The sequence below is a fragment of the Dama dama genome, chromosome 28, assembly GCF_033118175.1.
Source record: "Dama dama isolate Ldn47 chromosome 28, ASM3311817v1, whole genome shotgun sequence".
Lineage (NCBI taxonomy): Eukaryota > Metazoa > Chordata > Mammalia > Artiodactyla > Cervidae > Dama > Dama dama.
The window spans coordinates 31,039,609-31,067,212 of record NC_083708.1 but is presented as its reverse complement, the minus strand read 5'-3'; the positions used below and the strand labels follow the sequence as shown (position 1 = coordinate 31,067,212).

Sequence of the window (27,604 nt, the reverse complement as noted above, 5' to 3'; positions counted from 1 at the left end):
GCTTAAGAGAAAGAAAAAACGTCTGACACTTGCAGCCTATTTTCTCCGTTTGGTGGCCCCTAGCCTTCCTGCCTGTTACCCTCTCATTCTCCCCTTTTCTTTTAGGAAAATTATGTTGCCAAGGGAGAGGAGTGTTATTCTCGTTCCGTAACTGCTTCTGAGCTGATAAGGGGCGTCATACCTAAGTTGGTGAGGCAACATATTCTCCTAACCCTCATATTGAAGGTCTCTGATACAAATATATATATCAACCTTCTCCTACTAGACAGGATGGTATTTTAAATAACTCAAATAAATTTATTAGGTTGCATTTTTTATAAGCAACTTATTCACTTTTATAAGCAAATTATAAGATGATAGATTTTAGTAAGTGAAATAACAGGCTTGACCATTTGTATAACAAACTAAGGTTGTAGAACAGATTCAGCCATGGATTTTGATTGAGGAATTATAGAGGCACAAACTTTCCTTGATAGATATATTGCTCTTTGCACCTTCAGGCTTTAAGATAATTATTTAGAATCAAACCTGCATCAAGTTTAAGGAACTCTCCTTGATTCTTAACTTATGTTCCATACAGCAGGACAGATCAGATTACTTTAAAATGAAAAAGACTTCTTAGAAAAGAATTTTTATTTCCAGAAATATCTTAATTTTAAATATCTTAATCCTATTTCCTATTCCAATTATTAGACTTTTTTTTTTTAGACTAATTCTCTGAGCCCTAAAATCAGAGAATACTTCTCTGCTAGCTATTCCTCTAAACTTCCTGTCAGTTTTCTACTCAATGAACTATAAGCAAGGAACAAGCAAGTATTAATAACAGCTGTCCCACTACAAACCAATGCCATAACTCGGTTTAATAACAACTGCTCCACTACTAACAGGTGGAGGTGTCTAGGTGATAACCTAGACAGCATATTAAAAAGCAGAGACTTCATTTTGCTGACACATTTCCATATAATCAAAACCATGGTTTTTCCAGTAGTCATGTATGGAGTCATGCATGTGAGAGCTGGACCACAAAAAAGGCTGAGTGCTGAGGAATTGATGCTTTCGAACTGTGGTGTTAGAGAAGACTCTTAGAGTCCTCTGGACATCAAGGAGATTAAACCAGTCAATCCTAAAGGAAATCAACCCTGAATATTTGTTGGAAGGACCGATGCTGAAGCTGGAGCTCCAGTACTTTGGCCACCTGATGCAAAGAGCTAACTCATTAGAAAAGTAACTGATGCTGAAAAATATTGAGGAGAGGAGGAAAAGGGGGCAACAGAGGATGAGATGGTTGGATGGCATCACTGACTCAATGGGTATGAGTTTGAACAAACTCACAAAAATAGTGAAGGACAGAGAAGCCTGGCATGCAGTCGATGGGGTCGCAAAGAATGGGACATAACTGAGCAACTGAACAACTATGCTTTATCTTACTGAGACTCAGTGGAAACAGCATTAGACTTTTCAAGACAGGTAACTACCTATTAGCCTTGTCTATGTTTGGGCTTAGCATACACATTCATTTGTATGTGGAACTTCAGAGTGTGTGTTGTAGTAACATCTTGAGGATTACATCTCCTCTTAATAGATTAAATTATAATATTAAACAGTATAGCTTAGTGTAATATGTGTTTGAACAGCTTTTAACTTCATGTTTAAGTAACATGATAAACCTCTTAAGATGAACAAAGTTCTTTGGGCAACAGAGATAGGCAAATCACCTTCTTCTCTCTGTTAATAGGTTAGTTTTACCAAGCAGGTCCAGAAAGACCCTCAAGTAGCAGTCCAATCTATCACTGATTACTGTCAGAGGGATCATAGCTCAGTATCCTTATAGCCAAAACCCAAATCATCTCCTTTGGCAGACACTGATCAGCATTCAGAGAGAAAACACTGAATAGCTCCATCTGACAGGATAATTAACTTAGTTATCTACACCATCAGGATGTTAAGGCTGCTTGAAAACAGAGCTTTTATAAAAGCAATACTAAGGCAAAGGTCACTTCTCCTATACTCCATGGTATGGAGCTCTGGACCTAAGCCAAGAACTCATTCAGGCACTTGAAGAGATCCCAATTTGCTTCTTGAGGTTATTTAACAACCTTCAAATAGAGAACCCTATAGCTTATTTTCTAAAAAGTAGGATGGCATTCCAATTGGGTAACAGAACAATCTGAATCTTTAAAAAATACAGTCACTGTTGCTACCAATACCTCTGCTATCTAAAACATATGGTGTTCATTACAATTAAAAAGCACAATTCAAGTGCTTGCCAAAGATCAGTCTCATTGTGATGCTAGTTAGAGTCTGGAACAAGCTAATCATCTACCCTTTGTCATTCTCAAAGCTCATCCTCTCATACAGAGATACCACTTTACCTCAATGCAGAAAAAGGCTTTTTAATATTATTTTAAAATAGTTTTGGTTTTTGCTGAGGGTTTATATAAGAAATTGTTATCTGGAGAAAATGTCTATGACATAAAACTCATTATGGAAGGCAGTTTTCAATATTCCTCATGGAAGGATCTAGGTGATCAATACTTCTTTAAAGGCATAGAAGAGAGAAGAAGTTCAGAAGTGAATTTGCAAAGGCCTAAATATGAAACTCCTGATTACTGTTCTTAGGTTAATGATCTTCCTGTATCAGGAGCTACTACAAACTTGTTCTGCAAGTAGGTTAGGTAAAAAGCACATCAGTTGCACCTGAACTGCAGATCATTTCTAACTATTTAAAAATATGACACAGTGCAGCTACCCATGTTCCATGCCAGCTTCTCTACTAGCTGAGTCTAGCACAGTTTGTCAGGAAGTAGGACAAGATAACAACATCTCATCACTTCATTAATCTTTAGTGAATACCTATGGAATGATGTATCCTAATGAGTACTGAGATATCAAGATTACATGCCTACTTTTGAGGGACTCAAATTCTTTGGCTGCCTATGTATTTCTCAACTCTTGGCATTTCCTCTCCACTAAAAACAGGGTCACTGAGTTAGGCAGATCTTATAAAAAATCACAGCTCTTGTCTGATGCATGATTTGGGGCAGATAATTAGTTACCTTTTCATTTATAAAAATAGGGAAAACACCACTTAACCCCGGTAATGTGTCACAAAGACCAAATCAGGTAATCTATGAAAAAAATCACCGAGTATTAATACTCTGTATGTCTCAGTACTCTTTAAATAGTAATTTCCTTTGTCCTTTCTTTATTTCCTAAAAAACCTGGCCCGAGCTAGGTAATTTGACTATTATTCCTGCTAGACTATAAGCTTCATTAGGATAAGAACTTGACAATTAAAAGGTAATTACTATAGCTATATTTAAAAAGGATAACTAAAAAGATCCTACTGTATAGCACATGGAACTCTGTTCAATGTTACGTGGCAGCCTGGATGGGAGGGGAGTTTCGGGAAGAATGTATACATGTATATGTAAGGCTGAATGCCTTTGGGGGTTCACCTGAAAATATCACAACATTGTTAATGAGCTATTCTCCAATACAAACTAAAAAGTTAAAAGGTAATGAGTACATAATTAATATATGCATGAATTAATGAATGAGTAATAAGTAGCCAAGGATCTGCTTTAGATTCCTTGTCCTAGGATTACTTCAAATTAAAACCAGAAAACTCAGTCACCAGAGTCTACCCTTACAGTTTTCTGCCCAGACCTGCGTGCCTTTAGAGACTTGGAATAAATACAAAGCTCTACCTGAAGCCCCTGCACCTACAGATTATCTCAGTGATTTAAGTCAGTTGTTAAAGCCATTTGAACTTTGTACTACCAAGTATGCAAATTCAATCAACTTGCTATGTCTTAATTAAAAGAAAATGAGTTTTGTTTAATGACAGTATAAACCCATAAAAAAACATGTACTTTATATCTGTAAGTGACACAAATCAAATATTTCACATATAAACAAATTTATTCTTGACTGTAAGATTTGTTTATATTCAGGAGCACCACAAGATAAAACAACTCTCAACAACAGTGATTCTATTCCAGTTTCATTCTTATTTTTCCCTTGCAATAAATTTGGATGCATTAACTTTTTTTTGCATTACCTTTATACTGTCAATTAAAATACCTTATCAGGAAAAAGCATTAATTTGAAAACAAGCAATAATTTATCCAGGCTGGAATGATACTACACGTTATCCATAAAAATAAGTTTTCTGTCTCTGTTTAAGCTTTTCCAATTTCTCCTTCCTTTACATAAATGGAACAATGTTTTCAGCAAGAATAATTGTTGACACAACTGCCAGAATCTCTGGGTAGAATGACTGAATACAGGACAGATTCTTTTATGGGACATAATAAAACCAACTACAAGACTGTAAGCTGAAGCACTTTAAATCAATATAGTTGTCCTGAATTTATATGTTATTAATTTTAATATGGAAGTATTATCATTTGGATGTTACTGGTAAACTTTTATATTTTTAAAGAAAAATACAGCAATACCCAAAGTTGTCACTGTTCAGTCGCTCAATTGTGTCCAGCTCTTTGCAACCCCATGGATTGAATACTCAAAGAGAGAATTGCAAAAAATACATTTCAAGACCTCTCACATTAGGAACAGTAAAATAAACTGAAATTTGAGACCTGTGACTATGGCTTTTAAAAGTATGTTTTGAAGGGTATAGCCCAAGATTATCAATACCAGTTCTAAAATGATATTTTATATAAAAGTCTGTGAAGTCACTGAATAAAATCTTACAGAAATACAAAAATACAATTTTAAAGAAACAAAGCGCAGTATCTGAGGCATCACTCAGCTGATAGTCTAATTCCTTTACCTGACAAGTAAGGAAGTCAAAGAATTTGCTCTTCGGAACTTCTAAATAGCCTGATACCCCCTATTAGATTCCCTCTGCCTCTTCACAGGCCCTTACGGTCCACGGAACACATTCATGTCCCCTGGTCATGGTCTGAGGCCAGCCAACTGCCTTCTGTCACCCTGACTATTACTGTGAGAGGCTAGGCTTTTGTGCTTCATCCTTTTAAATAAACGATTCCAGAGTTTCTCAGACTACCACTGGACATGAAAAGCAAAGAACTGCTGCAGTGTTTGGGGAAGCTTTGGGGCAGCAACGGCATAAGAGCCGAACAAGGGACCTGGATACTCTTTAGGCCTATGTCACTAAAGTCTACCCTCCAGTTTTCCATCATTAGACTCTGGAAGAATCTAGTTCTCATTCTCCTCCTCCTCTGGAAGAGAGGATGGGGAGGGAATATATTCTCCATTCTCTCCTCCATATACAGCTGAAGACATTCCATAATTCTTTACCAGTAGGTAGCTGAGTTTACTCAGAAATAACATGGAAGGGCAAAAGTACTCTTAAGAAAGAACTGCTGCTGTTGTTCAGTTGCTAGGTTGTATCCGACTCTTTGCAACTCCATGGACAGAAGCACAACAGGCTTCCCTGTCCTTCACCATCTCCTGGAGTTTGCTCAAAGTCATGTCCATTGAGTCGGTGATGCCATAGAACCATCTCATCCTCTGTCACCCCCTTCTCCTCCTGCCTTCAATCTTTCCCAGCATCAGGGTCTTTTCCAATGAGTCAGCTCTTAGCATCAGGTGGCCAAAGTATTGGAGCTTTAGCATCAGTCCTTCCAATGATTATTCAGGGTTGATCTCCTTTAGGATTTATTGATTTGATCTCCTTGCTGTCCAAGGGACTCAAGAGTCTTCTCTAGCACCACAGTTTGAAAGCATCAATTCTTTCATGCTCAGCCTTCTTTGTGGTCCAACTCTCACATTCATATAGGACTACTGGAAAAATTATCAGAAAGAAACCTTTTTGTTCATTGCCTTAATTTTTCACACTCAGGTCTATTGGTTACATCTGAGCTACCACAGGTCATATCCAACCAAAAAGGCATAGAACCTTACAAAATCACTCAATCCTTGAGCCTGTTTTTTTCATATTTAAAATAAAAAGACAGAACATGTCAATTTCCAAGGTCCCTTTATGTTGGAATACTGTGTCTTTTATATTCTAAATTCAGTTATAGGCAGACTAAGCACAGGCTCATCTGATTCTTCTTTAACTCAGTGATTTCCAAAGTGGGGTATTTATGGCAATTAATTAGAGGAATAGGAATATGTTTTTAATTCAAAGAGGTAGGAACAGGACTCAGTGTTACGCTGCCTTTAATACTCTGGATGGTGCTGGTGAGAAGAAGAGCTCCACAATGCAGAGGGGTCAGCAGGGAGACACCCTTTCTCTGTCCATTCTCAACATACAGCATGGTACTTGTGCCTGGTTATGGGGATTTACAGATATCAGCAAATGCTTAGCAGATAGAAAGAGGCTTACAAGAATTTCTGCAAAGTAATCTCAGATTAAAAATAATACAGTGATATAAGTCAAATACCACATGATATCATTTATATGTGGAATCTAAAAAAATGATACAAATGAACTTATGAATCAGAAACAGACTCACAGACACAGAAGACAAACTTCTGGTTATTAAAGGAGAAAGGGGGAGGGATAAACTAGGAATTTGGGATTAAGAGACACATACTATTGTATATAAAATAAACAACAAGGACCTACTATATAGCTCAGGGAACTCTATTTAGTAGTTTGTAACAAACTATAATGGAAAAGAATCTGGAAAAAAGTATGTGTGTGGGTATGTGTATGTAACTCAACTTAAAAAAACATACTGATGATGCAAATGTAAGTGAATGACTAAAAATCACCAGGGCCAACTTTTCCTGTTCTAAAAACAAGTTCTTTGTTAATCTCATTATGAGGAAAAGCAATGACTGTGGAATTAGATTTGCTCTGACAGGATGTAGTCCCAAACTATCAAGAAATGTTCACTACCCATAATTATGAACCTGTTCCTTGATGTACAGTGGGTACTGAGGTTTGTTAAAAATGATAGTATGTGTACAAAGTTTTAAAAATATTTCATATAGAAATTGACAAAAGTTTATATTGGGAATTCCCTGGCCATCCAGTGACTAGGACTCTGTTCTTCCACTGCAGTGGGCACAGGTTCGATCCCTGGTCTGGGAACTAAGATCCTGCAAGCCGCGTGATACAGCCAAAAGAAAGTTTATACTGATAAGGGTCTACAATCAAAACAGTTTAAAACCTTATTTATGGGAAAGTGGATGCAGCTGCTGCTGGATGCATGTGGCGTGGTCAGATAAGCTGCTTCATGGTATTACTGACTCAGCATCCATTTTGTTTGGCCAAGTGGCTGGCAGGGGCTTTAAATGAACACTAGCCCCTCAGGCAAGAGTGTGCCCTTGATAACAGCCCCAGGGTCACAAAGCAAATGTCAGTTCCTGGTAGGACTCCCTCTTGTGATCACGTTTCCCCCACCCCCAGGGCCCACCCTCTGTGTGCCCTTCAGAAAAGACCTTACTGGAACCTACTAAATTGGTTTGAATTGACCAATTTGGCCTTACCTTCGGAAACCTGAAGCACTCCACCTACCGTCACAAAGGCATGTGCCCCAGGTCCTGTCTCTCTGTCTGTACTCTGCCTTGACCTCCCTGTGTGGCCCCTGGAGGTGAGTCATGTACCTTTTCAGGACTTGTTAAGTAATAAACCTCTCTATTTCAATTTCTCTTGTGGTCTTTCATTGAACTGCAGCTTACCATATAACACCCTGGGTTCTAGCTAACAAAGGTTCATCTAACAAAGTCGTAATATTGCACCATGGTGCAGTGCAGAAGCACAAGGCTTCTGTGAGGCTCAGAGCTCTGACATACAACTATCTGTATTGTCTAGATAAGCCCTGAGGCTCTGATTTCTAATCTGTAAAGGTGTGAAAATAATACTTATTTCCTGGGGCTGCTGCGGGACTTGAACAAGAATATGTGTCATGTGTAGGTCTTAATAAATACTAATTTCTTCATTCTTAATTTGCAAAAAAACCCAGACATGTATCTGTGTAGTAAGGTAGGGAAAGTTAAGAATACAGTATGATACTATTTAAAACTGCATTTATTTGTTTCTGCTAGGGTACAATCTGCCCCACAGGGGAATTTATCCATGTTAACTGAGATTTAAGAACTGAATAGGCAGCTTTTGTTTAACTTACCACATTAAAATTTAGATTTTCTTCAACCCATGCTTGAGCCTCTTCAAATTCATCTTTCATATTCATAATAAAAAGTGTATCCAGGGCATCTACTATTGTTGCTCCTTGGATACTACCTGAAAATATCAGAAAAATATTTATTCAATAAAAGACCTTTGACAGATCCATACATCCACACTGAGCATACCTTGGACAGGAAGTGAGTAATAACTGAATTTATTAGTAAACAAGAATATTGAACACAGTCTGAAGTTCTTTCAGTGGAAGAAAATTTAAAAGTTGAGTCAAACCAAACTAAAAATTATCACAGGCTATAGACTGGTACACTATTCTTTAAAGTCTGAGTTGCAGAAAATAAATCTCTTAGAAATTTCACTTGTGATCACATTCTCTAGCAAGAAAAAAAAAAGACCTGAAACCAAGGAGCAACACACATATTAATTTTAATGTAATTACATCAAAGTGCACCTGCACAAAACTGTTTTAATTATAATTAGATCTAAAATTGTTTAGTGATAGCTCTAAGAAACCATTACTCAAAAATGGAATTCTACTCCCTCTCTGCAGCTCTGAATGATCCTAACTTCTCCTCCCATGTCCTAGCCAAGACTGAGTCTCATTTATTTCCTCTCAACTCCCTCAACAGGAAGACTTTACATTGCTCTTTCACTCATCACTTTATATTTCCCATTATAACTATATATATGCATCTCCTTTTAGCCTGTGAAGTTTCTCAAAATAGAGAAGTCATGTCTTATTCACCTCCACATTCCATATTAAAAGACTCAGTATGTTTTTAAGGCTTAAGAATAAATTTAAAAATCATCACTGTATTAACAGAGAACTAAGGAATCTCTTCAATAAAGATTATGGCAAATTTACAACTAAATGATTTCTTAATGGTATGAACAACTTTCATAGAGATAAAAGTAAAACTGGAAATATTTTTTTAAAGTTACAGTAAGCAATAAAAAGATTAAGAACTGTGAGTCTGCATGAAGTGTCTGGGTTTCTCTCTTCATTTACCACCACCCATGTTAACTGGTCACCAGGTCCTCAAAACATACTTTAGAATTATCTGAAACCACGTGTACTGCTACCATGCCAGGTTTGACTCTCTTCACCTTTAAAGTGAGTTGCTGTGATGGACCAGCCAGCCCTCCCTAACTGTTCCTGCAATGTCCTTCTCCCTACCACAGAGTCTACTGTTTTTCAGAACTTCCAATGATTATCTACTGAATCCACCCAGTCCAGTTCAATTGCTCAGTCGTGTCTGAATCTTTGCAACCCCATGGACTGCAGCACACCAGGCCTCCCTGTCGTCCATCACTAACTCCTGGAGTTTACTCAAACTTGTGTCCATTGACTCAGTGATGCCATCCAACCGTCTCACCCTCTGTTGTCCCCTTCTCCTCCTGCCTTCAATCTTTCCCAGCATCAGGGCCTTTTCAAAATGAGTCAGTTCTTTGCCTCAGGTGGCCAAAGTACTGGAGTTTCAGCTTTAGCATCAGTCCTTCCAATGAATATTCAGGACTGATTTCCTTTAGGATGGTCTGGTTGGATCTCCTTGCAGTCCAAAGGGACTCTCAAGCGTCTTCTGCATCACCACAGTTCAAAGAATACACCTGGTCCTTTGGTAATTCACTATCTGTACATATGTCTTCTGCACTAGGTCATAAACTTTGCAAAGATTTGTGTTTATTAATCACAGTGCTGGAAAGGGAGCCAAACACATGGAAAGGTCCTAAATAGATGGAAAAGTACAGTGGGGTGATGAGGAGCAGACTCTGACCTTAGCCAGTCACACATGGGTTCATGTTATAGTACCAGTTCAGCCAGTTAGTAGGTGGCTAGCACTAGGCAAGCTGTTCTCTCAGTTTCATATTTCTCATCCATAAAATGCACATAATAACAGGGATTAAATGAGAAGATGCACAAATGGCACTGTGGCACATAGGGTCAGCTGATACTGTTACTTGTTACAGAATGTGATCTGTTTAACAGGGGGCGTCCCAGGTGGTGCTAGTGGTAAAGAAACTGCCTGCCAATGCAGGTGATGTGAGAGATGCAGGTGTGATCCCTGGGTCAGAAAGATCCCCTGGAGGAGGGCATGGCAACCCACTCCAGTATTCTTGCCTGGAGACTCCCATGGACAGAGGAGCCTGGTGGCCTACAGTCCACAAGGTGGTAAAGAGTCGGACACAACCCAAGTGACTTAGCACACACTATCTAACAGCTTCAGTTAAAAGACAGGACATCAGCTTTTCCATGGTGATTTCAGAAGCATCAGGCCAAGATTCACATCCTCCCCCCGCCCTTCATCCTGTTACTTATAGACGAAATTGTGAGAACTGAAGAGGAATGAAGTTCAGGGAGACGGGTGCTGGGGAGCTCTGCGACCCAAGGAATCCATCTAATTCTTCTGTTACTTAGCTTCTGCACCTCCACAATGTCAATGTTATTAATACGTGGAGAAGGTATTAATCACAGAAGCAGGCTGTGAGGACCCAAAGCAATAAAATGATGCCAAAGTGGATAAATGGAAGTTCATATAACAGACGACTCCATCCTCACTTGCTCTCACAAACAAGAGAAATTCAGAGCCAAAGCTGAGAGTCACCGAGACACAGCGAAGGTCACCACGGCTGGCTGCCTTGGCCAGCTTATTGATAAAGACACAGCTTTTATCTGACAGGAAGCAGTTAATGCAGCCAACAAATACTCCTCTGCTATGTACCACATGGGAGCTAAAAATCAGGATACTGTGCCCATATCCATTAAATAAGGATCTTTGGAAGTCTGCCCCAGGCATCAGTATTTTTTCAAGGGATGTAGGTGGTTGCAAAGTGCAGTCAGTGCTACATCTGAAGGACACACTACACACAACCTCTGCAGACAACTCATCAGGTGTGCAAGTCTCCTAGCAACACAAGCTGGAGGGGGACACAGACTTTCTCCACCACCCACAAGTTCGGCCGATTGGAGAGAAGTTACTGTCAGGAATGAGCCAAAGCACATTCTACTCACCAAACAAACTGCTTGAATGGCCTCCTTTTGACACAGGCTTCAGTTCGTTTTTACCCCAGGCATAACGTTTATAATTTTTCCAAGCATGTTTCATCATCTGAGAAAAGAAATAAAAATGGGATTATAATTTGAATTTGAGATGTTTTTGCTTCAAGACAGATCATACATTGATGATCTAAAGGTTAAAACACTAAAACTCACTGCTTAGTTAAAAGGATGATGATAATTAAAAGGGGGACAATGGTATGAATAAGCTGGAACACACACATAACATACAAATCCACATCATCCCTTTATGTCTACAAATGGAGACTTTTTTAATCCATTTAATCTTATTTCGTATATTAACACATATCATTTTCAAAAGTCAGTTCCCAGCAACAGAAACTTAGCTTATCATAAAAGGATGAAATCGTTCTTAATAGATAAGTCTAAGTAGATAAATCATTCATTTATCTATTTCATCCTCATAATGCATTAAATCTATAAGGACTGTATACTTAAGATTCCCCTTTTTTGCATAAAGTTCTCAGTACTTCATATACAGACAAATATCCAAAGTTATTATTTTAAACACTGATATATCTTGACCAAGACTATATGGAGAAGTATTTTTGAATAAATATAGGAAATGAAAAAAAGAAGCTAATTCTATATATTCCCAACCAGGATGTCTTGTACCAGGACTGTTTTTAAAGTCCAAAACTCTCTGCCATAAATTAGTTGTATACATTTTTCATTTTTAAATTTTATTAATTTTAACAAAATTAGTTTACTTATATATAATGAAAATCAATCAATTTCTCCTGGCTTAGAGACTAAGTTCTGACCTATTGTGGTAGATATTAACTCTAGCAGAAAATGAATAATAATCAAGGAAAGAAATTATTCTCTAAGAGTCTATCAAAATAGTTGTGTAACTATTATATAGTTACACAGATGTTTAGTTGCACAGATGTTTCTAATGACTCCAAGAATATACTTCACCTACTTACTTTTGTATACATTTTTTAAAAAGGATTGAGGACTCCTCACCTGTCCAGAATTTATTCATGCCACTATCCCCAATCCATTAGCAACAGTAACTAAAATAGGAACACAATGGGGAAATATTCTAATCTGGGTCCATATTTTAAAATATCTTAAAAAGCATCAGTAAAGTTATACATACTATATATAGGCTGTTTATCACTAAAAATCTTCAGTGAGATCAGTATGATTTTATTAGTAAAAAAGTCTTCCTATGCCCCCCCAAATAACAATGCACATCTGTCTTCAATCACTCTGTATCAGTATAGGATCTTCCTAACTCACCACTACTGTTAGTAATAACAGCTACGAAAAAATCTGTACTATCTGCTCAGTACCCCACTAAATGCTCTATGTTCAGTACTGTATTCAATTCTCATTACCACTCTACGAATGATGTTGTATTGTCACTGTTTGGTAGATGAAAAATTCGAGACTTTGAGAAGTTACAACACAAACATGTTTACTCAAAGTCATGACATTTCTCCACAGCTGTGGAGCCGGGGCTCATCCCTGTGTTGGCCTGACTTCAAAGCCATTGGCATTAATCATACACTGCATAAACTTCCTTTGATGAGTCAGCAACAGACCCTTCCTTTGATGAACCAGACTGTTGATCTTCTAACCATCAATAGAATGCGTATATGGTAGTGTTTTAGAGATTTTCTCCTTATAAATTAATTTTGTGGAAAAGTATCCTAGGTTTGAAGGTGAAATAACTTGATTCATAATGACCACCAATTAGTCACACAATCATGGATGAGTCAGGCTTTCTTTATGTGGAAATCTGGGGTGATTCCTCACAGGTCGTGCCTCACAGGATGCATGTAAGGATTACATGAGCACGACCTGTGAGGTGGCGCCCTGTGCAGACAGTGAATAATCACACACCTACTGAATTTAAGCCTATGTTGAGACCAACTAAACTCACGTCACACAAATAGAAACCAATGAGCCTCTGAAAAGACCGGGTACATGAACTCTAGGTACATAAACACCTTGAGATTACATCTCAGGTTGATTTGGTTTTCCCATTAAATGTACTGTATTTGGTAAACTCTTTATTCCTGTTTCAAAGATACTTTATAAATCCAAAAGCTTTTGGAATACACCTAACACAAAAACAGAAAAAAAAAAAAATTTCGATGATTTGTTTCCACTCCAAGTCTGAATGGAAATCTGTGCCATGCACTACTAATGACTCCAAGACAGCATAAAGCTTTCCTATAGAAGACTGTTGTTTAGTCAAACATGATCATTTTATACAATTGCACCACTGGTACAGAACTTCACTGAGTTACTACTGTAGTATATATTAACTTTCCTTATCTTTTATCCCCAAGGGAAAATTGGACACTAATTGCTTATCTGCCTGTATTTCAAAAGCTGCTGTGACCCGTTTCTCAAAATGGGTTCCTCACCCCATGGGATTTTCTATGTGTTACAGTTAGAAAAGAAAAAGAAAACAAATGCGGTTAAAGTGCCCTGTATGGAGCTCTAACATTGGTTTCTCCAGGAATCTGTGAAATAAAGAGGAAGAGCCATCCTGTTAAAGGACTCCAGGGGTTGGTCACCTGGGGTGAAACCATGAGTTTGCTGGAAGGCAAGGAGAGAGAGACCTGGAAGCAGGCAGGGGGGGTCAGTTATCGGCATGGTGCCCAGGGGAATTATGCCAGGTTTGTAGAGCTGCTACTGAACTGCAAACGATGCTGCTGAGTGCTCAATGTTGATGAATTATCTTCCTCTCCTCCATGAGGCACGGCTCTTTTCCTGCTGAGACTGTTTACTTACTGCCCAGTGGTATGTCCTCATAGAAAAACCCTCCTGTTCATGGAGGAGGAACGTGTAAGAGCAGGTCACAGGTACAAGCATCTTAAAAAATGGGTTCATATCCGAGCTCTGCCATCATTGGTGTGACTCCAAGTGAGGCAATTAATCTGAGTCCACTTTCCACATCCATTAAATGCAAACAAATAAACGCACCAGTCCAGTAGACAGCAAGGAGATCAAACCAGTCAATCTGAAAGGAAGTCAACCCTGAGAACTCACTGGAAGGACTGAAGCTGAAACTCCAGGATTTTGGTCACCTGATGTGAACAGCTGACTCATTGGAAAAGTCCCTGATGCTGGGAAAGATTGAGGGCAGAAGGAGAAAAGGGTGTCAGAGGATGAGATGGCTGGACGGCATCGCTGATGCAATGGACATGAACTTGGGCAAACTCTGGGAGATGGTGAGGGACAGGGAGGCCTGACGTGCTGCAGTCCGTGGGGTTGCACAGTTGGACGCGAATGAACAACCAGTTCAGTGACACTCCCATTCCAGCTGTTCCATAGGACAGGGAGGGCTACATTCGGTTCGGTTGAGGACTAGAGGGGAAAGAGGGAGGGAGCTGAATCTATTGCCCTGATAAAGTGGAAATTGGTGGCCTTCGCTCTTAAAATTATATTTACAATCAATGCTTTGAACAAACTAATTTTAAAAGCCTGTAATTTCCACCAAACTTTGACATTACTTGTCACATGAAAGTAACTTCTGAAACGTCCAGATAAAAAATCTCAACTGAAAACATTTTTAGGATCACTCTATCAGTCTTCTTTACTTTAATCTTTGGTGGAACGGGGACATGGCAGAAGGGAAACAAGATAAAAAATGAAACTTCAGGAAATCAAGTGTCACAGCTTGGCCAAACTCTCCTCATCCACTGGAAAACAATGTCTAGATTCGTGAACATGAGACAACAATCTAGCCGCCCCTGCCTCTCACCTGGGGCAGCCCTGCTCCCTACATTTCCCTGTGGGAAGAAGGCTCAGAGGATCAGGAGCCCCGAGCCCCCAGGAGACCCTGTGCTGTGGATGCCGTCACAGGGAGCAAGGCAGGCGGGCTTCAGCTGGGGGAGCCGGAGCCCTGCTGTCTAAGATCGGCTCTCTCAGACCCTCAGTTTCTCATCTTTCAAAACAACAACCAAAGGAAACAAAGGTCCCACCGCAGTGCAGGATGTTAACTGTGTGGGAGGATCGGGTTGTGCTAGGGCAGGGATCTATGGGAATATGGCATACTTTCCACTCAATTTTGCCGTGAACCTAAAGCTGCTCTAAAAATTACCGTCTACATGAAAAAATAAATGAAGAGCATTATCTTCCTCACATCATGGTCAGGAGATCAGATCTGATAACGTCCGGCTGCAGGCAGACATCTGAAGAGCATCCCTGGCTTTCATGCCCACCTCCACCTCACTGCTCCACCAGGTGCAGGAGTTAAACAGAGATAAGCAAGAATGGTGCAAAGGAAAGTGGACACAGAGCTACGCTCATGGGGGACAGGGCAATTCAGCGGGAGGGAAATTCACAGGGGAGGGAAGAGGTCAATGTCAACGAGAGGTGACAGAACGCAGAGCACGGTATGACTCGGCACTCACAGACACTGCGGGCCTGGAGTCTACCACAATTACTGCATTTGGCACCCTGTTACCCTAAATGGAATCAGGATGCTGCCTAAGACAGTCCTGGGAAGATTGTCCCTTTAAGACGGCATACTGGGCAAGGTCCGAGTCCACCCACCTTCTATCTGTCCTTGCTCTGCACAGAGAAGAACCCTCCCAGTCATGAGAGCTTCCAACTTTACCCCGTATCAGATTAAAACACTCATTCAGCACCTTGCTCAATTTCTCTCTTTCGAAAACTGAAACACATCAGTTCTCTCTCCCTTTCCATTGGACAATAAAGAATCCCCCTGCAATGCAGGAGACCTGGGTTTGATCCCTGGGTCAGGAAGGTCCCCTGGAGAAGGAAATGGCAACCCACTCCAGGATTCTTGCCTCAAGAATCCCCATGGACAGAAGAGCCTGGCAGGCTAGAGTCCATGTGGTAGCAAAGTGCTGGACATGACTGAGCGACTAACACTTGCTTTCTGCCTTTCCACAAGGCTGTTTGTGTGCCTGTGCTCAGTTGGACCCATCCGACTCCTTGTGACCCCATGGACTGAAGCCCACTCCAAATTCAACAGAGCCCTGTGGTCCACCCAGCAGCCCCTGGACAGAGGGACAGAACACATTCAGTCGTTGGTTCTGGGTCCAGGGCCAGCTCCCTGGCTTGTGCCCTGCTCCGCTTTGGGCTCAGAAGAGGAACTGAAAATTCAAGGGCCAGACAGAAATAGAATGGCCAGGTTTAGGGCAACTGGAAATGATGGGGAATTTGGCCAAACAAGAGTGAAGGCCCTGGCTAAAGCAATTTAAAGAAACACTCTTTAAAAAAAAATACTAAGCTTGCTTTCAAGGTTTGAGCCAGGATTTCCAGGGGTCTAGAATAAAAACAGTATACTAGTTAAGGGGAAAAAATATCCGTGAGCCACAGATGGCCCACAGACCAGCAGTCTGCACTGCAAGCCCTGCTGTGAGGGCACATGTCTAGCCCTGACCGCTCTGTTCTCAGGCCTGTGGGCAGCACGCATCCCTCCAGGCTGCGCCCCCAGCTCAGTGAGCGGTGCCTGGCCCACTTCCAGCCCAGGTTGCCTCAGTGCCTGCTCTTGTCATTCAGGGCCCGTCAGGACATCAGTGTTGACTCTGCCTAGAATTAGTGAGTCCTCGAGACCTTAGATGTATAAAGCATTATGCACATGCCTCTCAGCCATTCTCTTCTTGCTGAATGAGTGGTAAGCTCCCATTTCAGAAAGCATTTGTAATTCTAAATCCTACGCTGTTCTACACATACAAGTGTAGAAGCTGTAAAGAAGAAAGTGACTTAACTTTGTCCCACACCTACAAGGCACTGGGAGAGGAACCTGGTAACGCTTTGCCACACACTTAATCCTCCTTAATGCCTCTGGGGTACTATCAACCCCATTTTACAGAGTAGGAAGCAGAGGCCCAGCGCAGCACAGAGAAAGAGCAAGGTTGTGAACTCTCCCATTCTGATTCTTTCCTCTGCATCACTTAGGATGCCGTGACTTTTTGCTGCTTGCAAACCGTAAGACTGAGCTCCCCTGCTGCTCCAGGCACAGGGGGCAGCCCTACCTGGGGTCCAAAGGGACACGGCCGGGTCCGGCAGCAGAAGGGCACACACCAAGCTGGACTTGTAAGCTGGCTCCAGGACGGGTCCTAGCAGCACGTTTTTCTCATCTGCATTGTATCCTTCAACCCTCAGGACCTTCGTTCCCTCTGCGTCAGCTCCTTCTCCAGCTCTGAATCCCAACTCTTCTCCTCCCACTGTGTAGGCTACTTGGGCGGACAAGAAGGCTCTGCCCTCCTCCGACCCTGCCTATCCCTGGATTTATGGAGAATCATGAACTCTTCTTCAGCACACTGATCTGCCAACTGTGCTGACACCTCATCTCTTCAGCTGCAGTATTTCCTGAGCTTCATCACCACCTCCAGGGCTAACGGTGGCCACTCTTCTCTACTCTCCACTAGCCTACTACTTGTCCCGGTGTGTGCAATTAGTCACCAGGCACCCCAGGCTGCCTTATAACCAAGAAGTGGACAGACGTGTGATCATATTTTCTTAAGATTCAGATGTCCTGAATTCTCCCACAGCTGATTTAATATACTTTTTTTTTTTTTTAAGACAGCAGGGGATACATAAAGGAGGAGTAATTATTAATGCTATTATTCTATGAACCCTAATGGGCTACTGAACATTAATTCCTTGAACTCAAAGAGCAGTTAGAGCGGCAATCTCTTCTGAAAAAGACTCAGAAAGCCTGATAAGTCAGTTTTAACATAAAGGAGGAGTAATTATTAATGCTATTATTCTATGAACCCTAATGGGCTACTGAACATTAATTCCTTGAACTCAAAGAGCAGTTAGAGCGGCAATCTCTTCTGAAAAAGACTCAGAAAGCCTGATAAGTCAGTTTTAAAAAATGAGAAGTCCAGTTAATCACCACTTATAGAGGACAGATTGTCCTGTTTCTAAGAAGCATCTCATACCCTAAGAAAAACCCAGTTTTTCTATGTCTGGTCCAGAGAATTGGGTTATAAGCTATTTAATTGTTCTTTCTTTGTGACCAAATTCTGACACTCTTTTATAAAATGTCTGTGCTATTACCGAATGGGAGAAGGTAGAGGACATCCCCCTCAAGCCCCCCAAACTTGACTACAATAAAAATATATAACTTGGCTGCTATCCAAAAGTCTACAAGCAATAAATGCTGGAGAGGGTGTGGAGAAAAGGGAACCCTCTTACACTGTTGGTGGGAATGCAAACTAGTACAGCCGCTATGGAAAACAGTGTGGAGATTTCTTAAAAAACTGGAAATAGAACTGCCATATGACCCAGCAATCCCACTTCTGGGCATACACACTGAGGAAACCAGATCTGAAAGAGACACGTGCACCCCAATGTTCATCGCAGCACTGTTTATAATAGCCAGGACATGGAAGCAACCTAGATGCCCATCAGCAGATGAATGGATAAGGAAGCTGTGGTACATATACACCATGGAATATTACTCAGCCATGAAAAAAGAATTCATTTGAACCAGTCCTAATGAGATGGATGAAGCTGGAGCCCATTATACAGAGTGAAGTAAGCCAGAAAGATAAAGAACATTACAGCATACTGACACATGTATATGGAATTTAGAAAGGTGATAACGATAACCCTATATGCAGAACAGAAAAAGAGACACAGAAATACAGAACAGACTTTTGAACTCTGTGGGAGAATGTGAGGGTGGGATATTTCAAAAGAACAGCATGTATACTATCTATGGTGAAACAGATCACCAGCCCAGGTGGGATGCACGAGACAAGTGCTCGGGCCTGGTGCACTGGGAAGACCCAGAGGAATCGGGTGGAGAGGGAGGTGGGAGGGGGGTTCGGGATTGGGAATACATGTAAATCCATGGCTGATTCATATCAATGTATGACAAAACCCACTGGAAAAAAAAAAATAAAAATAAAATTAAAAAAATAAAAAAATAAAAAATAAAATATTCTAAGAGATAGTAATTTCACATCTTAAAGTTAGCTGTTAGAAAAAGATTTGTTCATATACGACTAGTACATTCCTTTTTTTGGAGAGAAGTATTTATTAGTGAGAGTGTTTTCTTTACACAGACAAGCTCTGGATCAGCCGAGGGTCTATGACTTGCAGTTATTCCCTTCTCAAAAATATCTGTCTTGTGGTTAGTGACTGTGGCCTCTTCCCATAGAGTTCAAACATTCAGCATCAGACTTCTTGGTTTTTCTTTGGTTGATTTTAAATTGATCTAAATCTGCCTTCATTAGATTATCCTTGCTAAGTAAGACCTCTGTGGTCAATGGGAGGCTAGCAAGTGGTCCTTTGCAGGCCAGATGCCAACTGATCTGCCCTGTCCAGTTCCCAGGCAAGGACCTAGTACTGCTTTTCCAAACCTGGGAATCATCAGTGACTACAGACCTTTTAGCAGTCAAGAGAAAATGATACCCACTGCTTGGATACCAGGAACCTTCCTTTTATTCTAAGAAGGTCTCAAAAAAGTATCTTCATAGGAAACAAATACTATTCTCAGTGAATCTCTTCTCTCAAAAGCCTTTTTTTTGTAGTTTTAATATTTGTAATAAAATAAGCTTCCCCGGTGGCTCAGTAGTAAAGAACCCACCTGCCAATGCAGGAGATGTGGGTTCAATCCCTGGATCGGGAAAATCCCTTGCAGGAGGAAATGGCAACCAACTCTAGTACTCTTGCATGGGAAATGCCATGGACAGAGGAACCTGGAGGGCTGCAGTCCACAGCGTTGCAGAAGAGTCGGACGCGACTTAGCAAGTGACTAAACAACAACAACAAAGCAAGTCCAAACATTCTTTTAACTCATGCATGTCACTCTACAGCTTCAAATTTTCACTCCATTTATCTTTCTGCAGTAGTGACACCATGTTTTAGAACAAATATGCTCTTTAAGGGAGATCTGTTTATAAGATTTATCAAGTTCTTGAAGACTAATAAACTTTTTATTGGTTCTTTTAATATTCCTTTTTTAAACATTACAAATACTATGAAGTTAGAATATAATTAATGAGAAAGAATACTTAAATAATGAAAAAAGAACAAGCAAAATTTTTCTAAAAGTGAGCAAAAGTTAGAGATATCTGCCTTTTAAAATTTACATTCTTTTCCTCTTATTTTCTTAAGCAAGCAGAGTAGTCTGAGAGAGTCCTGTTCTGCTTCAGTTATCAAGAGGAGAGTTTCAGGACACAGCATTTCTTGTTTTTCTTTCATATGTATGTGCTTTTAATAGACAATTTTTTCAGAGCAGTTTTCGGTTCACAGCAAAATTAAAAGGACAGTATAGATTTTCCATATACTCCCTACCCACACACTGTAGTAATACTAATATTATGTCTCTGAATGATTCATTTGTTACATTAGTGAGCCTACACTGACACGTCACCATCACCAGAAGTTCACAGTTTACATTAAGGTTCACTCTGCTTATTGCACATTCTATGAGTTTTGGCAAATGTATAGTGACTTTGTATCCATCATTATATTATACAGAATAGTTTCATTGCCCCCCAAATCCTCTGGGCTCCACTATTTTTCCCTCTCCTCCACCCCACCCTACAACCACTGATCTTTTTACTATCTCCATAGTTTTGCACTATCCAGAATGTCATATAGTTGAAATCATATAGTATATAGTCTTTCAGACTGACTTCTTTCACTTGGTAAATACATACTTAAGGTTCCTCTATGTCTGAATTTTTATGACTTAGTAACTCATTTCTTTTTTTTTAATTTAAATATACTTTAAAATTTTTACAATGTTGTGTTATTTCAGCCATACAACCATGCAAATTAACCATAATTATACATATAGCCCTTCCCTCTCTAGCCTCCCTCCCCTCCCCCAACCCCATCCCTCCCAGTGAATAGTACTCCAGTGACTGCATGTATCGGTTTATCTATTCACCTTCTGGGGAGAAGGCAATGGCACCCCACTCCAGTCCTCTTGCAGAGAAGGCAATGGCAACCCACTCCAGTACTCTTGCCTGGAAAATCCCATGGACAGAGGAGCCTGGTAGGCTGCAGTCCATGGGGTCACTAAGAGTCAGACATGACTGAGCGACTTCACTTTCACTTTTCACTTTCATGCATTGGAGAAGGAACTGACAACCCACTCCAGTGTTCTTGCCTGGAGAATCCAGGGACTGGGGAGCCTGGTGGGCTGCCGTCTTTGAGGTCACACAGAGTTGGACACGACTGAAGTGACTTAGCAGCAGCAGCAGCATTCACCTTCTGAAGGACATCTTGGTTGTTTCCAAGTTTTGACAATTATGAATAAAGCTGTTATCAGTAGGAGAATTGCAGGGCACAACTGTTCCCTTTTCAAATTAAAACTAGAAATCACTATCTTCTTAACTAAAGGATTATAAATTATTGATATAATTTTGTAAGTTATTACTTCTTGAAGGTAGAATTCACACTATATTGCTTATAAAATGTCACATATTATAGGGAAATATTTTTTAAAAACTTCTGAAATAATTACCCTTAAGATTGTCCATTGTTAATAAATAGTTGGGATACTCCTTGTCATTTGAGATTCTATAATATTATGAAAGTAATCCTTTGTATACTGCAGATGACCATTTTAAACATTAGTATCTAGTATACCAATAAAAATGTTCTAGAAAAGGTACTATTTTAAAAATTACCTATGAAATGTCAGCTATATATATTAAATATCAAAAATGCTGGTTCCTAAGTATAATCTTGAAGTAGCGGCTAGTGCTTCTGCAAGACATAAAATTCATAATTGATGTGTCACAAAAAGGTATTTTCTTATCATCCTTAATAATAGAAAGGGCCAGCATTCATTGAACACTTATATGTCAGGAAATATGTGAAACATTTACATATTCTCTCAGTCCTTCACAACAATTCTACAAGGAAAGTAGTCTCTCTGCTGAGAGTCCCATCAACACAGATGAAGAAATCAAGAGGTTAAGTAATTTTTTCAAGGTCAGCCCTCCATCAGGGTGGAGGCTCTGAATTCAGACTGACTCTGAAGCCTGTACAGTGTCCTGATTTAAACATGTGACCCATGAAATCTGGGGAATATGCCTTACAAATAAGTTTCCAAACAAACTGTTAACTCGTGTGTTATTGATACATATAATGCATGCTTTCTATTATTTATTTAATTATCCTGGATAAATTCAACTTCCAGTAGTGAGACTTCAGAAACAGGCTATGCAAAACCACCTTCCAATTTTTCCATTTTTAAAAACCTTGCTGACACAGGAGGGAAACATTAAATAGATTGGTAGATTGAGAAACTAGAATAAAAATAAGAATATCTCCTGTTTCTGATGCCCTGTGGGAAAAGATATCTTACATACACCAAAAAAGACTTTTGCCTTACATATATTTTAATATCTAAAATTTCCTTCCAGTGAAAGATATTAGTTTATTTCCTTCTGAGCAAACTATGGTGTTAGATCATGATCTTTATTCTTGGTTTCATAGTATACAACATTTCATCACCAAAAAAACCCCTAGTAATTTTGTTTATTGAGAACTGAAAAAACATATTTTGCTCAAAATGAGTTTAAATGTTAATATCATTCTATAAAGTTCCCATAAATTGGAAACATCAGGTTTTTCCCCAAACACCTACCAAAAAAGTATAGCAATACTGATTATTTCCCGATGTCCTATTACAGGTTTATTTAGACTTCTACTATGTTTTTAATACTGAATATGGCAAACAATGATTTTGGACTATATGTGTTACCACTGTTAAGGCAAGCACTAACATATAATACAGTTGTATCCTTACCATCCAATAAGCCATATTTTCTATGTGTTGAAGATCATCTGTGATGTTTTGTAAGAGATGGCAGGTATTTCCCTGGACTTGAAGATGCATTACTCTAACCATTCTGTTAGAACTCTAAATTCTGATAAGGCTAGATTTTTTTTTTTTTTTTTTTGGAAGAAGGAGATAATCATCATTCATTCTACAGTTGCTGGATGCCAAGTGCCCAGTATTAAATGTACACCAGATTCAGTGACCTGTTAAAGTAGATGGCATTACTTAGTATTAGCTTTGGGTACAAAGACTTCCAATTTTGTTCAGTTATTTCATGGCTTAAAAAATTGGGCAAAGACCTTCATAGATTTAAGAAGGAAAAAAAACAGTGCCAAGTTTATCAGCAGAGGTCAACATACTTCACTACTCATAAAACTACAAAACAATAATAAAACAGGAAAATGATGAACATATATTCTTCCTGTTGCAGACTGGCTCACCCCACACCCCAATCTCCTTCTCCTTGCTTGTCCCTGGAACAGAAGCTACAGAAGCTGAATGTGTGTTTTCCTAATCTCTCTACAGCTAGAGAGGGCTGTGACAAAGCTCAGGCCAAAGAGACATGTGTCAGGCTGACCAGCAGCCCTGCCGTTCCCCTTCTGTCTGTCTTAAATGGAGGTGCGATGCAGGTAGACATGCTGTCACTGCGGCTATTCTGCTACCATAAATGAGTGTAAATCCGGTACTACAGGGCACCATCCTGATGAGACGGCGATAGTCTGCCTGATTATGTTTTATTTATTTTTAAAATTAATCAATTTTATTTTTGGCTGTGCTGGGTCTTCATGGCTGCACGCAGGCTCTCTCTAGTTGTGGCAAGCGGGGGCTACTCTCTAGTTGGGCTGGGTGGGTTTCTTATTGTGGTGGGTTCTCTTGTGGAGCACAGGCTCTAGGGTGCATAGGCTCAGAAGCTTCAGCTCGAGGGCTCCACAGTACAGGCTCAGAAGTTGTGATACACGGGCTGAGCTGCCTTGTGGCATATGGAATCCTCCTGGACCAGGGATCGAACCTGTGTCCCATGAATTGGCAGGTGGATTCTTCATCAGTGGACCACAAGGGAAGTCCCCCGTTATGTTTCAAATTCAAACTAAGGCTATTTTGTCACTTAACTCACTGATTACCAATCACTGATGAATTTAACGTGTGTGTAACTACCGTTTTAAAAACCTGAGTGATCAGATCAAAATTGGACTTTTACGATACCCTCAATCTGGGGAAACAGGAAGTTTTTCTCTGCATTATTTCTTTTCATAACATTGTTTCATAGCTGAAACTATTCTGAAGGTTTGTTCAGAAAAGTTGTATAATAATAAATACTATAATTTGTCAAAGAAATTATGGGACTTGAGTCCTTTGTTCAAGGTTTAAAGGACCAGTAGGGGGATGTGCATAAATAATTTAAAAAAGAAAAATTATGTAGTCAGGATTCCTGGATTTACCCAGAAGACAATAACTTCAAGAGGCAATCTGAGTTGTTTTCATCCACCTTCCTTGAAAAAAAAAAAAATTGTTCAAAATGGGGTAAACTGTTCAAGTAAATATTGTTATCAAGGAAGAAGATTATATTTTTGGATGAAAATCCCAAATATTAGTTCAGGCATCTTCTATAAAAGAATTTATCCACAGTATGGTAAAAACTGAATTACCTTAATAGTTGCATCACATTCTTGTTATCTTGAAAAGGGCTCTGGTTAATACATAATATAGTATTTTTACTAAATATTGTGCTTCTGTGAGTAACAATACTAGTTGAAATGTTTAATTTTTATCTACTTTTATGGAGCATCATAGCTGAGTTACACTTTCTTTCTCTCAAATGTAAAATTTATCTTATTGCCCTCAAATATATGTGGGTGTATATGAAAGAATACAGCCTTTTCCTATGTATTATAACTACACCAAATCTTATTTAAAATAGGTCAGTGTATTTGTGATCTTCAACTATCAATTTCCATATAAACCAGCTGTTTTATACTGTGTATTTTCTTCTCATTGTTTGAACAATATTAGAATTCCATATCCTTCATTTCTGGAAACAAGACTGTTGTTCCAAATAGAGAAGTATGACCTTCTACTGTCGACAGAAAATACCTTCCTAGCACTGAATATAAAACACTGTCCTTGGCTTAGGACTCTCTACCATGATTCAGAATATCCATGTTTAAAATGCGTCTCAGAACCAGGAGAATATCCTGCCTTCTCCCGGGATGCTCTGTCAGGCCTTGGGAGGGATGTGTCCCTCCTGCCTGCTTCCTCAGCCCCGTCTTAGAAGGACACCCTCCTAGGAACTAACTACTCACTTTAAAATTTTACTGGCAAAGATCTGAGGTCTTGAAACGAAGTAAGAGGTCAAACACATAACCAGTAAACATGTACCCCGGGCAATAGTGAGGGCGATGCAGTAGTCTCAGCCTCGGCACGCTAGCCGCTAGCTGGCTCCTGCAGGACGTGCTCACACAGAAGGAAGCAGACCAAACCCCTGTCAGCCAGGCAGAGGGCAAATTCCGGAAGAGATACAGTGAGGCAGCGGGGTGCAACCGCTCCCATACAAGACTCTCTGGACGCCAAGTCCCAACTTCATTCCCACCTGTTTCCTTAGAGACAGGCTGCACTGCTCATTCCTTTCACGAGCATCTGTGTGCCTACAGCTACACGACCAGTGCCGCGCTCACTTCCTGTCCCCAAGGGGCTAACCAGTACACAGCTGTCGTGTTGTAAGTCTTATCAGTGTTAGTAAGTGCTGGAATTCTGGTCCTGCTGTTTTCTCCTCTGACTTGGACTTCTGGGTCCCAAGCTCTGCTCAGCTTAGACCCAGGACAACTAGGATACGCCTTGCTGCTGGCATTCTTTGAAACCCGGATTCACAGTTTAGCTCCACCCTTGGGACTACCGGTAACCAGTTCTTGAACTGCCTTTCTAGCACACTCTCTATCTTCAGCCCAGTCCCCTCAAGCCACTGGCCTGGTCCATCACAATAAAATGTCATTCTCCACACTACACAGGCAAGAGGCACGGTCCTTGTGACATCTGCTGCTGAGCCAAGCCTGTTTACCAGTCCTTTCCGTAGAAGAACGGAAATGCTGATTCATTGTAATCCAAGGTCTCCCTCCCCCAGATCAACTAATTCTCCAGGGAGAAACTTAAGCATTTCCCTATTACCAGTTTCACTGGTAAAGCTGCTAAAGATTAGTTTTTCCAAAATGTCTTCATCACAAGGCTCTAAATTATGAAGTGGCAAAATAAGATTCAGGTAACAGTCATTTCAAAACTGAAGGAAGGCCTTCATTCATTTTCAACTGCTGTGTAGTTTGATCTTTTAAGGTTCAAGGATGCAGCTAAGTCCATACTGAGGTGGCCACTGACAGATAAGTTTCTCCATTCTAACAGTCTGAGATCACAGAAATGATCCAAACTCTTGAAGAATGCCAGTTACTCCTAAAATTAATCCCTCTTCAACACGAAGTCTGTGAAGAATGTTATCACAGTCCTGCCACTTCTAAAGAGTGTCATAAAAACAAAGTTTTAAAGTTTAACAAAAGACCACATTAAAAAGTGTAATTCTGCTGTAAACTGCTTTTCCCAGTTTCTGGCCCTGAAGACAAAATATGGCTGATAGGGTTGCGTATTCAAAAACATTTTGTTTGTTCCTTTTAAATGTAGTGTCTGGGTGTTTCTCTTTGAACCTCTACAGGTACATAATACTTAATATGAAAATGTTAGTCACACAGTTGTGTGACCCCATGGACTGTATAGCCTGCATGGAATTCTCCAGCCAAGAATACTGGAGTGGGTAACCATTTCCTTCTCCAAGGGAATCTTCTCGACCCAGGGATTGAACTGAGGTCTCCTGCATTGCAGGCAGATTCTTTACTGTTTGAGCCTCCAGGGAAGCCTAATACATAACATAACGACCCAAAAAGGACAGAGTGGATGTCATGCTCACTGCAAGGAACACTCCTTTTGCTGATATTTATGAGCCAAGAATCTGTTACTTACAACAAGAAAAATCTATTTCTATTACTTACAATCACAAGTGTTACCAATACTTAGCACGTGCATCAGGTAGTCACGTATTTCTGAGCACCTTCTAGGTGCCCAGCGTGACCACAATGATTCACAGCTGCAGGCTGCTGTGTGTCTGTCCTGTGGTTCTCGGTTTCCTCAGGCAGACGACAGAGAGGAAGCTAAGGGAATGCACCCAGATTCTTTGCTTTCCCTCCTGGAGGTCAGTTCCCGTAGTTCTCTGGACCCTAGCTGTAGCGCAGGTGTTGAAGACTAACTGAACCAGTCATCAAAAGGACAAATTCTGTGAGAAGGGAGAATGGATAAATATAGTCTTGGATAGATAGCGAGAAAGACGGCTTAAGTAGCCAAACTTGAGGGGGAGGTAACAAGGGTGAGGGGTAATGGAGAGAAAGGACTAGTTGAAGAATATTCAAAATCATCCGATACATGTAAGAGGGAGGTGGGGAGTGAAGACAGCACACAAGCTTTATATAACAGTCAGAAATAAAAATGACACTGGCACAAATGTTTCTGGCCTTTCTAGACCATATACTACAATGTAGGTAAATTCTAAATTGGTAACCATAATGGGTATTTATCTTGTCTGTACTCTGTTTCAACATACATAGTAACAGCAAATATCCAAATTCAAGTCAAATTCAAGTAATTTCTTTCC

General features: G+C 40.1%; 1 protein-coding gene across 1 annotated transcript in view; it reads right to left on the bottom strand.

The window, feature by feature from the left end:
* Positions 1-27,604, bottom strand: part of MAN1A1 (mannosidase alpha class 1A member 1) — a 170,062-nt gene that overhangs the window by 115,536 nt on the left and 26,922 nt on the right. The window contains exons 3-4 of the mRNA XM_061131881.1: positions 11,100-11,196; positions 8,073-8,188 (exon numbers count right to left, since the gene is read on the bottom strand). Of these exons, the coding sequence (XP_060987864.1) occupies positions 8,073-8,188; positions 11,100-11,196 (213 nt within the window). The remainder of the gene's footprint in view (positions 1-8,072; positions 8,189-11,099; positions 11,197-27,604) is intronic.